Here is a 12,976-nt window from a genome sequence, read left to right on the forward strand (position 1 = left end):
TGATGAACAGAGTGAAGTCAGGTTTAATCTGAGATAAGACAGAAGATTCATGTTCATACCTGCGCTGGCAATCAGCTCCTTGGCTCGGCTGTGGAGACAGAGAAAAACCATGTGAGACAAATGCGTGAAACTGCTCCCCACAAATGCAGCAGCCCCTGACTTCGGAATCAGATGGCGAGTATCTGTCAGGTTTTCATGGGAAAGGAATTTTATTATTATTCATCTGGGCCATCAGCGTTCCAGCAAGTGTTCCTTGATGAGATACATAAGGCTGCGGCAGCCATAGGAAAAAGTGAGCAGTGTGACCGTGTGGTGACAGCTGTGAGTGATGGCAGCATGGCTCACTTCTCCAGGCTTGGGGAGCGGGTGAGGAGGTTGGCCGAGGACGCCGCCTTCTTATCCAGACGCTTCCTCTGCCTGTCTGGGTTCCCCAGCTTCTCGCTGTTCCTGCGAACCCTGGAACGCCACAGGAAAAGAACCGGCTTCAGCCTCCAGGAGTAAACACACACAGACACCAGATCCAACACAGATGGAGGCAATCATCCCACGATTTATGCATGAAAAACATCTGTAAACATCTGTAAACTACATGCAGAAACAGGCGTGCTTGGAATCTGATTGATTTCACTGCCACATGTTCCAAATATAATCTGGTTTTTTATATCGTGGGTTTTATTTTCATAGTTTTGGCTTTCAGAAATAATAACACTGCACTCACCAAAGAGACTGACTCCTCACTGAGGCCTGATCCCATTAGAATGGACTGAACCTATATACAATATTATGAACCACATCCACCCAGTCACTCACATTCATAAAAGCGCTACTCTCACGTTTCACATTCAGTATCTTGCCCGAGGCCACTTCTTCATGAAGGACTACAGGAACCAGGAATCGAACCACCAACCCTCTGATTGGTGGACGACCTGCTCTACCTCCTGAGTTCCCGTTGCTTATGCCTGTCAAGCTTTCTGCTCTCAGCCTGCACAGACACGGTTTATAATTATAACAGAGGCATTTGTGGGTCTTTGATTTCAGACAGACATTTCCAATGTCAGCTAGGATTGGTTCCAGGCCCCCCAGTTCAGATAAGCAGTATAGAAAATGGATGGATGGTAATAGAGGGTAAAACTTATCAGTTCACTATTATAAGAAAACCACAGACTCTAAATAAAGATAGGGACCCAGCCTCTGTGACGTCACCCACATGTTTCTAAAAAGTGATTCTGAAGCTCAGCACGAGCTGCTCCACTGTCGCCATCTTGGCAGTGCCTGACACCGCCCCTAACTCCAAGCTAATCCAAAAATCCTCAAAGAGGAGGAGCCTGTGTGGAGCTGGCTGAGAACTTAGGTTTATGCCAGTTTGTGACAAGCATACACTCACCCAACTGTCACTCAAAGAGGCCACGGCCTCAATTCTCCATAACTTTAGTCCTTAATATAATGTAAACAGGTGAGTTCTATAATATTCAGCCTGTACAGTTGTCGTGAAGGGGGAAATTAGCTCTAGAGACCAGAACAGTTTTTGTACCAGGCTGTAAACATGTTTATTTCTGCTGTAGAGTTGGAATGTCTGGGGACCGACAAGCCTCAACCTCTGAGGCTGAAAAATGAAACCGACACTAAAAACTAAAAACTGCAGTTCCTAAAATGACCACTAGAGTCTGAGTTTCCAGAGCGTCATGTTTTTGCCCTGCAGGTTGATGCTTGTAGAAAACATACAAACTGCTGTGCGGATGTTCACTACAGAAATTCATTATAAGTTGCTTAGATTTATGCTTTATTGTTAGTTCATTTATCCATTAGCTATACTGCTTATCCTTTTATTGTCACAGGGGGGTGGAGCCACTCCCAGCTGACATTGGCAACCTGACCTGGGTGTACCCCGCCCTCACCCAGTCTATCACAGCACTGATGTATAGAGACAAACAACCATTCACACTCACATTCACACTTAAAGGCAATTTAGAGTCACCAGTTAACCGAACCCTCAGACTGTGGGAGGAAGCCAGACAACCTGGAGGCATGAGGAGAAACTGAAGGACTCTGGCGGGTTTGAACTGTGTCCCCATGTCGTCTGATTTAATGTTAGTATTTTTACATGTGAGAAAAGGTTCTGAGGACAAACCAACATGTCAGACACAGCTGCTAACGTTAGCTGGAGCTCTGACACAGCATCCGGCTTGTTCTCATGTGACCTGTATCCCACACAATAATGTAGTTAGCTAATGCTATGCTAACTCTTGGAAATAAGCAACTGTGACCTTTGCAGAGACCTGCAGCTGCTACATTATGATCAGCGTTCAGTGAATGGTCAGTTGCTGATAATCTGGCAACACAGCAACATCATGAGAGCAGTCAGCTGATCAGACAGGCTGTAAACAGCTGATCTAAGCCACTTTATTTAGTAGTTAAACTAAACCTGACTCTTCACTAACACTCCTCCTTTGCACAGGTCAACTACAGTGAACACACTGGGTCAAAGGTGAAGCAGGAAGTTTGTCTGTAAACTGTCTGATGGATGTTTACAACACAGCAGTTGTTTGGTTTCTCTTCAACATCAGTTTGGCTCACCTGGGAGTTTATTTTCAACCTGCGACATCATGTTTTTTTTAATCAAAGTCTCCATGTTCCCAGATCTCAGAGTACAGAGTTATTATTACTGAAAGATATAAAAAAAAATAATCCAAGTTATAATGAACTGGAATTACTCTTTATCCTCTTGTTTAAAACTTATTCTAATTTGAATATTGCTCCTTAATCCTGATCCTAAAATAGCAACTTGTAGAGCAGAGGTTTGGCAAAAACAAGCTAATTTCCTGTGTTGATGCTGAGGGTCTGAATGAACAAGAAACACTCAGCTGTCAACCATAATTAACCTGTGACTGTCTCTAAGGACATGTGCGTGACACAGCTCTGTTTCCTGTGACGTTGCCACTGCACGAGAAGCATCAGAGGAAGATCACAGGACTAAAAACAGCTTTGGCGTCTACCTTCGTCTCTGGCCTTGGATCTAGGAAGTGACACAGCTGTGAACCTGCCCCTCCTCCCAAACCTCTGTACCACTGGTCTTTAAAGAATGTAGAGATGTAGCAACTCTCCCACTATCTCAGGCTTAATCTCAGGCATGGCAGAGTTGAGAACACGTTATTCATCACCAACACAACCCTCTACAAGCCACAACAAGGAAGTAAGAACACCTGCATGCACAAGCAAATACACAAGTAAACAAGGCAGCAGCACTCCTGCACCGTGCTTTCACTGTTAGACAGGAAGTGACTTGTTTACAGCAGAGATCAAATCACTGGATGCAAAAGAACCTTGATTTATGTGAGGAGGATGATGATGATGAAGGACTGATTAAAGGGTTGTAACAACTGCATTTAGTCAGTTTGTGTGTTTGTGCAAAACCCAGTTGAGCAGCAGAACCACCGGCGTTAATCCTCTGAGGCTCCAGAGAGGCTGAGACAGACTGGACCCCTCTGGAGGTTGTTCTGATGCAGATTCACAAACACGTTCTGTTCTTCAGAGGTTACATCACAAAAACCCCCCCGACCTCTGTCATTCAGTCTCCTGTGTATACACATTGTTACTCTAACCCTACCCCCCCCCTTTTGTACATTATGCTGTGTTCAACTTCCCTAACATCACATTTTCCACTGGGCTCAAACCTCTATTTGCCATGAAGCTAATCTTGGACGTGTCACTCAGTGTAGACGAGTGCCGCCATTATGTTTCCCCCAGCCCCCGCTAAACACACGGAAAAGAAAACACATGGAGGTTATAGCAGACATTATAGGAGCATGTCACCCCCCCCCTTGGGTTTCCCTCTCTAACACACCCTGTGAACCTGAGGCTGATTGTTTCATACAAGGTTTCTGCAGCACAACTGGGGTTTGCAGTCACACGAGTCAGAGTTGATTGGTCAGAGAGAAGCCATGCAGTCAATCACAAGACAGAGGAGGATCATGCAGACAGCAGCGGTGAGGTGAGATCACGCACAGAGGCGTCTTCTCTACTTCCTGGATGGGGGCCAGGGGCCCACAGCGGGAGCTGAGGTTCTGGTCTGGGGATCTGACTGAGGGCGAAGCAGAGCCCGACTCCTCTGGAGAGCAGCTTCCGTCCTGGAAGTCCTCCCTCTGGAGGCCTCTGATGGTGGTGGGCTGGATGGGTTCCTCCACTGATGATGTCCAACTCAGCTCCTTCTCCTGCTCCCCTCCTGCTTCTTCATCTTCCTCCTGCTCTTCATCCTCCTCTTCCATACCAGGGACGCGGTGGAGCTTGGCCCGGGTCCCCTCAACAGGCTGACCTGGAAGGAGGGCGTCCTCCAGGTGCAGGCTCTGGACCCGTCTGGGGAGAGGGACCCTGTCCTGCGCAGCCTGCTGCCCTGGGAGGATGGGATCTGTCTGGGTGGACCTGTCCAGTGTAACTGGTCTGGGTCTGGGCTCTGTGGACACTGGACTTCCTATGTGGCCATTGGCATTGGTCACAATGTCTGACACTTGGCTAGAGATGGTTCAAAGGTTGAGATCAACACACAACAGATTACACAGACATCATATGAACACAACAGGTTTCTGAATGGACCAGTGAGCCTCTAATGTAACAAACAACATGACAACACATCAAGTGAAATAAAAAGCTTCTGGTCCTTCATGCTCCTGTTCCTCTAAGCCCTTGGCATTTCGGTCCAGTACCTGGGGGGAGTCTGGCGGATCCCATCGACGGCTGAGCTGGAGGACAGTTTTCTGCTGCTGGTGCAACCATCGGAGCAGCAGACCTGATTCAGCACCCGAGCAGCAGCCGGGTTCACTGGGTGGGAAGACAGGTGATTATTAGTTATTTACAGTGATGCAGTGATGCTCTGTGTCCAGCTTTCCAGTGAACGGGGGCTAAGGAGGATCACACTTTGTCCTATTACATGCTGAATTACAGCGTACAGTGTGCGCAGTGACCTAATTGTCACAGTGACAACACTGGGCAGTGGTCTACCATCAGTGCACTATCAGGCTGTAAAGTTGAAGATCACCAACCTGCAATGAGCTGCTGTTTCAGTAACGGCAGGAGCTGATCATGGAGGCGGATCCTGCGCAGAGCATCAGCCAATGAGGACTTCAGCAGCGTGATCTCATCCTCCTGTGCCTGCAGACGCACCTCCATCATGGAGGCTCTGTCCGGGAACTCAGCACTGCTGTCTGCTGATACATCATCTGCACAGAGGCCAGAGAGGGGTTTGATAAATGAGCCTCAGAGAAGCAGAGTCTGGTTCCATCAGATTAATCTAAACACAGCTGCTCCTTCATGACTGTAAAACACAGATCAATCACACCATAAAAAAGCAAAATATCCTTTTTTTGTAGAAAAGCAGCAAACTGAGACTGATGAACTCCGTTGTTTGAGCAATGTTAGGATGTAAGGAAGAATCAACTCTCAAGTATCAAGGACTCTAGTGTCAGGATATTTATTTCAAAGCAACCAACTTAATACTGACATTATTTAATTATCTTATTTAAATGGTACTAACTATATAAACCTACAGCCTCGGGTCAAACTTATCTGTTATATCTGAAATACGCTAAAGCAGCGCTTTAACTTTTAGAAACCATGGTACAACTTGATAGTGTGTTTTTTTCATGCCACTCATCCATTTTTACATGCTTTATGAGGACCAATTTTAGTTTTAAACAATCACTATGAGGACATTTAAGCTTTATGAGGACATTTAAGCTTTATGAGGACATTTCAGCATCATGAGGAGATTCTAGCATTGTGAGGACATTTCAGCTTTATGAGGATATTTCAGTATTTTGAGGACATTTCTGCATTGGTAGGACATTTCAGCATTGCGAGGACATTTCGGCTTTAAGAGGACATTTCGGAAAGTCCTCACTACTTTTCAAAAGGACTCTTAGAATCAGGTCTGGACCTGGGTTTGCATTGATGTTAGGCATTTACAGTAGTAGTGATGGTTAAATTAGGATCTAAGGAATGCATTTATATCACAGAGGGTCCTCACAAGTATAGAAAACACACACATGCTTTCGGGCCTGCTGTCCATTCTGGGGGATTTCAGATGTTTCGAGCACTTTACTCAGAGGAGCGTCCAAACCCTCTCAAAGACTCTATTGTGTGTGGAGGAGAGCCACAGTTCTGGTGTGTGTGAGTGCACATGTAGAACATGGCTGGTCCTGGTCCAAAGAATGTGTGTATGTGTGTGTATGTGTGTGTATGTATGTGTGTAATGCCTCCCTCTGTCCGAGTGTCACAGGATGGAGGAGAGCTGTGCATGTTGAGCCTCAGGGCTGCAGCTCCAACTCCACTCAGCTGTGTTGGTCCCTCTCAGCCTCTGAATTCTCACTCAGCCATCTCAAGTGTTATTTCTGCTCTGCAGTCCAACACAGCACAGTCGTTAATTGACCCAGAAGCTCTGAGGAAATCGCCCATTCAGTAATAAGTATGGAAGAGGTGCTCAGGCTCCTCTCCTCTGCACAAATCCTTCAAAGCCTCCTGGACTCAATTTTAGCAGAGGGTAACAGTCTAGATCCACAACCTGGAATTACACTGGGCCAGTAATTGTAGTCTAAAGCTCCATTTACACGTGGACCAAAATGTTCTGGCACATTCATATTCAACACTCTGCACCAGTTTCTCTGCTCAGTAACCTTGTTACCATGTTTGACTGCGGCTCTGGTGGGAACACACAGGTTACAGTGTTCTTATATCAAAGCAAAATAACTAGATATCCCCAAGTAGTGACATTAATATTCCCCAGATAAAGAGATCAGGTCTTAATTTAGGGGGAAATGATCCTGCAGTTGTTTTCTCAAGATTAATGTTAGTGTTATCATCATATAAGCTTTCTGGGTAAGTAGGTATATCTATGGGGAAAAAGACAAAAACATTATAACCCTATATGACTGACCAGATAGAACTCAATTCCACACACCTCGTTAACTGACCACTGAAAAAAAAGTGAAATGGAAACCCTTTTTCTGCATTTTCTGACTTGAGCAGTCACATGACAACTAAAAACATTGCAGACTATTATCTCCCAAACATCCCTGGTACGTGGCCGCTGCCAGATATAAGGGGGTTTGCTTTCCATCATTACATGCACCAGAGGCCCTTGTCGCCTCCAGTTTAACACTACAGCTGCTGTTGTGGTTGATGCAATCGTCCCAACACGTAGCAGATACTGGAAATCTGTCACCATCTGTCATTGGAACAACATGGCGAGAGGAGAAAACCCTGCTTTATTCACATAACATCACTCAATGGAAACACAGAACATTCACCAAAAAAAGAAAAAAAGGAAAAGAAAAATGGCAAAAAATGGAAACTCGTCTGATGACCTGTACTTCACTTGCTTGAGACTAGTGTTGCCACCATAGTCGGTGTTAACGGTGGTGCAGTGGTTAGCACTGTCACCTCACAGCGAGAAGGTTTGGACCCCATGGCCTGGGGCCTTTCTGTGCACTGTTTGCATGTTCTCCTTGTGTCTGTGTGGGTTCCCTCCAGGTTCTCCAGCTCCCTCCCACCATCCAAAGACATGTGCATTAGGTTAATTGTTGATTCTAAATTGCCAGTGTCAGCTGGGATTGGCTGATGGATAGTTATCAATACTTCGGACTCTACAGTTATAACCTGAAAGTGTCTACAGCAGCAGAGCCTGATTGTATGATGAGAGGAGAGCTGACAACATGATGGTTGAAGATTTACCGTCAAAGTGAAAAGCAAAAGCATCTATTTGGCAAAAGTTTGGATTTAAACCCAGTGTCAGATAAGAACCTGATGACATTAATGATGTCTGTTGGTAGCAGCATCTGCAGGATGAGAGCTAAAGATCTACGTTAAAGATCAAAGTAAGTGAGCTACAGATTTTCTCTCTCTTTTCTTGTTAAATGTTCGCTGTAATCTGCAACACCGATGTTGTCACAAGTCCAGTATCTGGTAGGAACATTTCCACACAGTGGCATCCCTAGTCCAGATCACAGCAGAACATTATCTAGCTAGTTCTGGTACATTTGTAGTTCCATATAAAGTTCCACAGAAAGTCACATGGTCTGACAGTGAACTTATGATTGGTTAGTTTCGCTGAGCTGTCAGAAACAAGCATCAGCTGTAATTGCAACTGGTCCAATGGAAACAGTAGACGGAGATGACCACAGCACCACTACATGATACAGAAGAACAAGTTGTCTGGTTCAGTTCTTGATATCAAAGTGGCCCACAATTCAGATTCAGGTCCAGTGTTCCCTCTCTGTATTTGGTCTCCACCAGCTGTTCTCTGTCTACAGGCTGATCAGAGCCCTGAGAACCAAAACAACCAGCTGAAAGACACTACAAGCTCTGCAGAGCTGGGGGAAGATGATGTAGAGCTGGTGATAATTTTCAGTGGATTTGTGATCATGGAATCTGGTGTTAATATAAAGCCACTGATTAGAGCAACTGTAAGATTCCCTAGTACATGGCATTATGGGTAGATTTGTGCCTGCCTGTACACACAGTGTAAACCTGCCGTAACCTTGTATTTGTGAAGACGTCAGTGAATAAGTTAAAGCAGAAAGACAAAACTCCCTTCAGATATTTGTAAATGTGACCTAGTCTGTATCCAGATGCCAACACCTGCCAACAGTCTGCCTGCAGCTGGGAGCTGGTGACCGTCAACACCAGGAAGTGTCAGTGTCTTTGCCAAATGAGCAACACAAAAGCAGCTGGAGGACATTCTGACGGGATCATGACTCACTGTGATTCTCTACAGTTTTTCTGGAAAAGACATTTCATCATCACCACTGTTGCAAAACGCCTGGAGCTGGTCCAGCTCAGCAGAGGAGGAAATGAAATCCTTCATGCTCAAGTGATCCCATGATCAGTCAAGTCTGTCCTGAGCTGAAACAGCCAATCAGATAAAAGGATTTACCATACTCCAACCTGAGTGTTCAGTCTTTTAAAAAATCTACAAATTTTAGAGAATTTTACACAAGGACCTTTTTCAAATGAACAACAATCTAATATTCATGATAAATGCAGGGAAATTAAGAATTAAATAATAAGAAATGTGCTAAAATGGAAACAAAAAGAAAACCAATCCTTATAATAAGGAGAATTTAACACCACATTGACCAATAAGGAACAGTCATTCTGAAATAGCTCTCTCTTTTAAATCTAAGAAGATTTTGAAGTTGTAACAAACTTCATAAACATCTTTCATTTGGAGTAAAAGTGAAGGATTTTTACTTTTATCTATAACTGAAGTTCAAGTTGATAAATACAGGTCACAGGTCCTGAGCTTTTCTAAAAGCCACTATGTTCACATGCACAGAAGAAACTAAATTACTCAGAAATATCAGGTTACACGGGAAATCCAACAAATTGTTTCCCATTTCCAAGACAGATTAATGGAAAAAACAACATAAAGTGTCTTAATAAGGTGTTATTCCACCACATGTTACCAGAACAGCTTTAATGCTCTTTGGCACTAACTCTACAAGTCTCTGAACTCCAGTCATCAAAGTCCACAGTGTCTGACCCCGTTTACTAATGTATTTCCCATAGATCTAAATGCAGATGTCACTCTGCAACAGCCTCTGTTACTATGGAAACAGCAGCAAGTTGAGTCACTTAGATCTCTGTCTCTTGGTACAAAATCTGAATCACCTGAGCCTGCTCAGTATTTTCTACCTGCCACAGAGCATGATGGAAACCTGTTAAAATCATTTTTTGGTATTTTTTTTTTTGTCTTTATTGATAAAAATACTGGAGAGAGGAAGGACAGAGGAGGGGGTGGGAGTAAACAAAGGTTCATGGCTGAAACTGAATGTGGTCCCAACCACCAGACGACGATGAGGCCCCCTCCCCATGCTACTTCCTCTGTCTTGTGGAAATCCCATTAGGTGTTAACAGGTTTCTCAAGGACAAACGAGGTTCCTCTGATCCTCTTTTCTGATTACAGAGATCAGGTTACTTTTATACATGAGATCAGCTTCAGCAACAACAAACTGGTGATCGTGCAGTAGATAAGATTAACAAAATCCTGTGTTAAAAGGTACAAGAGGGTTGAGCTGACAACAAAAGGACAGCACCTTAATTCAATGTGACACGACTTATCTGATCACATTTAGTTCAGACCAATATCGAATTTCCAGAATCTGTTACTCGGAATTTAAATTTCCAGTGACCATCACCTGCCTGTGCATGTGTCTTCTGCTCTGAAGGACCTGATCAGTGTCTGCAGATGTGCAGCCTCTGGACAGTGGCCAGAACAGAAAGAAGGAAGTGTTTGATGAAGTATATAAGTTGGGAGTTTCCAGTGAGACACACACACACACACACACACACACACATTTGGTTCTGTGTTTGTTCATGTGACCTGTGGACTACAGACTATGAACACGTGCAAACGCTCACTGTTTAATGCAGCAGTACATGCAACAATACCGAGTGTCAATTCATTCTCCAAATACTATGAAGTCTTGAATAAAACTTATATGTAAATAACATACCATCCTCTGAGCAACTGCACAGCTTTTAATGTGAAACATTAAAATTCCTTGTAAACGTTACTGAGATATTCCGTTCACAAGGCCAAAAACATGTTTTGTGAGGTTACCGTGACCTTGATCTTTGACCTATGGCCACCAAAATCCGTTCATCCTTGAGTCCAGGTGAACGTTTTTACCAAATTTGATGAAGTTCTATCAAGGCGTTACTGAGATATCGTGTCCATGAGAATGGGACGGACAACCCATAAACAACAAGCCTCTGGCTCTGACTGTTGCCGGCACGGAGGAATAAAAATGTCAAAATAAAACCAACAGGAACACACTGATGAGGTATGACTTTTGATGTATAACCATGATGTGGAACTATAACTACAGGTAAACATGGTGGGGGAGTTTGTATGAACAGCAAATTAAAACAGAGATTTCAGAACAAACTGTGATAAAACTAAACTTTATACTGAACTTTCTTCTTGTGACTGTATTTGATAACACAGGAGCTTCTGGAGGGCCTCCGTTCTAAAACAGTGGGCCTCTTTAATTTTAAAAGAAAGTGGCTGGACTTCATTGGCCGTTCTGAACCCTCCTCACTAAACATTACCTGATGATAAACAATTAAAACGCCACAGTCGTCCTTCTGCTGCTGAGAAATGGACGGAAAAAGCTGAGAAAAGCGGAAACACATGGTGAAAGCTCGTTACCACTGTGGGCCTCCTGCCTCGCTCTTCATCCATCAGAGCAGCATCAAAGACCAGACTTTATTAACAAATCCCAAAGTTTTACTCTGGAACCCACATGAACCCTACAGTCAGGCAGTGATGGATGGACCCAGGACTGTTGAGGCTTTACTGTCAGCAAATCTTCCTTCAGGAACCATGTTCTGACTTTGTATCTGGCTCATGTGGAGTTTCAGTCACTGAGAGTCTAAACATACTTCTTGTCTTTGTTATTGTTGTTTTTTTTCACATTTCTGTATATAAACTATCCCGGTATTGTGTCTCTTATGGATTTAAATCTAACTCTTTTTGGGTCAAGCCAGTGGCCTCAAGGTTTCAGATGCTGACCATGTGCAGAGTTTGGGTGTGTACCTTTGTCACCCATCACCTTTCTATCCCTGCAAAGTTTTTTGGCCCTTGCTCATTCTGACATGATACTGGAATAACACAGAAGCCAAGGGCACATTCAGTGTTTTTATTTGAAGTCTTGATCTCTACGAAGATATATCTCAGGCTTCTCTCTGGAGCTCTAGCAACAAAAGGGCATTTTGTGTCAGTCTCTGAGCCCCTCTTCTGATGGACCAACTGGTTTCTGAGTAACACATGGACAGGCCAACCACAGGTAACAGTTTGTAACCTACTACCGTAGCTTGGAAAAACTCACTGGCGAGGATCAGTCAGCGCTGAAATTATCTGAACAAACTGTCAAACTCAGACTAAAACTCAACATTTTTCTGCCTTGTAGCTGCGAGCCCGACGACTGTAGATAAAGATGGAGGCACGTCTCCACTGCCTCCTAAAAGTGAAGCCAAAATATTAATTTGGAGCCAGATATGTATCGAGGTCCTGTCCATTCACCTGCCCAACCGATTGGGAATCAATCACAGTTGTCAATCATGATGTCACAGTCCGGTTTTATAGAATGAAATAACCAATAAAACCAAACTTATCAGAAAAATTACTCTTGAACAAACATCAGTGAGACAAGAATGATTTGAAATGACAGAATCCATCTTTAGGGGACGGGGTATACGAACTTTGCTGCAGCCAGCCACCAGGGGGCGATCAAGATGTTTTGGCTTCAGTTTTGGGAGCTGTCATGTCGTCCATCTTTATAAACAGTCATTGAATCATAGAAGCCATGACACCCATCTTGAAATCGCCGTGATTTAGACCTAAACTTCTCACCTGTAAAGTTTAGCGACTGAATCTTTCACGGCTGTGATGCTACAGCGGTGACAGAAATCTGTCCACATGAAGCAGGTTAACAGAGTTTTATTCTGACGGGACCACAGAGGAAGACAGGACCTGGATTCAGATCATAATGAACCCTGATGGATGAATGAATGTGTAGCAATTGGACAGCTATTACTAGGTTTGGCTGATATCCAAAATATTACAATTACATTACATTACATTACGGTACAATTTGGTTCAATTATTGCGATATACGATATTATTTTTTCATCTGCTTTTTTAAATAAAAAAAACTACAATATTGTATATGGCGAGAAACATTGCGATATTTGATATTATGGAATATTAGTCCAATGACACAGGTGTTTGTTTACAGTTCTAAATGTAATAGTATAAAATTCTTGATATCCACATTAATATGGAAGCTTAACTAAAATAAAGAGACAAACAGCTTCTCAGTGAAAACAACACAAAGTTAATTAATTCATTTCTAGTTTGTTTGACATCTGTGTTAATCTGGATGGTTTAAAATGAGCCACATTAGCAATGCAGAAGCAGGTTCAT

General features: G+C 43.5%; 1 protein-coding gene across 2 annotated transcripts in view; it reads right to left on the reverse strand.

The window, feature by feature from the left end:
- Positions 1 to 12,976, reverse strand: part of eml3 (EMAP like 3) — a 48,986-nt gene that overhangs the window by 21,380 nt on the left and 14,630 nt on the right. The window contains exons 2-6 of one of the 2 annotated variants that reach the window (XM_071478198.1): positions 5,034 to 5,210; positions 4,698 to 4,812; positions 4,003 to 4,506; positions 346 to 456; positions 60 to 88 (exon numbers count right to left, since the gene is read on the reverse strand). In XM_071478198.1, the coding sequence (XP_071334299.1) occupies positions 60 to 88; positions 346 to 456; positions 4,003 to 4,506; positions 4,698 to 4,812; positions 5,034 to 5,210 (936 nt within the window). The remainder of the gene's footprint in view (positions 1 to 59; positions 89 to 345; positions 457 to 4,002; positions 4,507 to 4,697; positions 4,813 to 5,033; positions 5,211 to 12,976) is intronic. The other variant, XM_071478199.1, reaches the window with a different exon arrangement.

The sequence above is a fragment of the Trachinotus anak genome, unplaced genomic scaffold (assembly GCF_046630095.1).
Source record: "Trachinotus anak isolate AG129_WGS33_773 ecotype Australia unplaced genomic scaffold, CSIRO_AGI_Tana_v1 ptg000005l, whole genome shotgun sequence".
NCBI classification, from domain to species: Eukaryota; Metazoa; Chordata; class Actinopteri; order Carangiformes; family Carangidae; genus Trachinotus; species Trachinotus anak.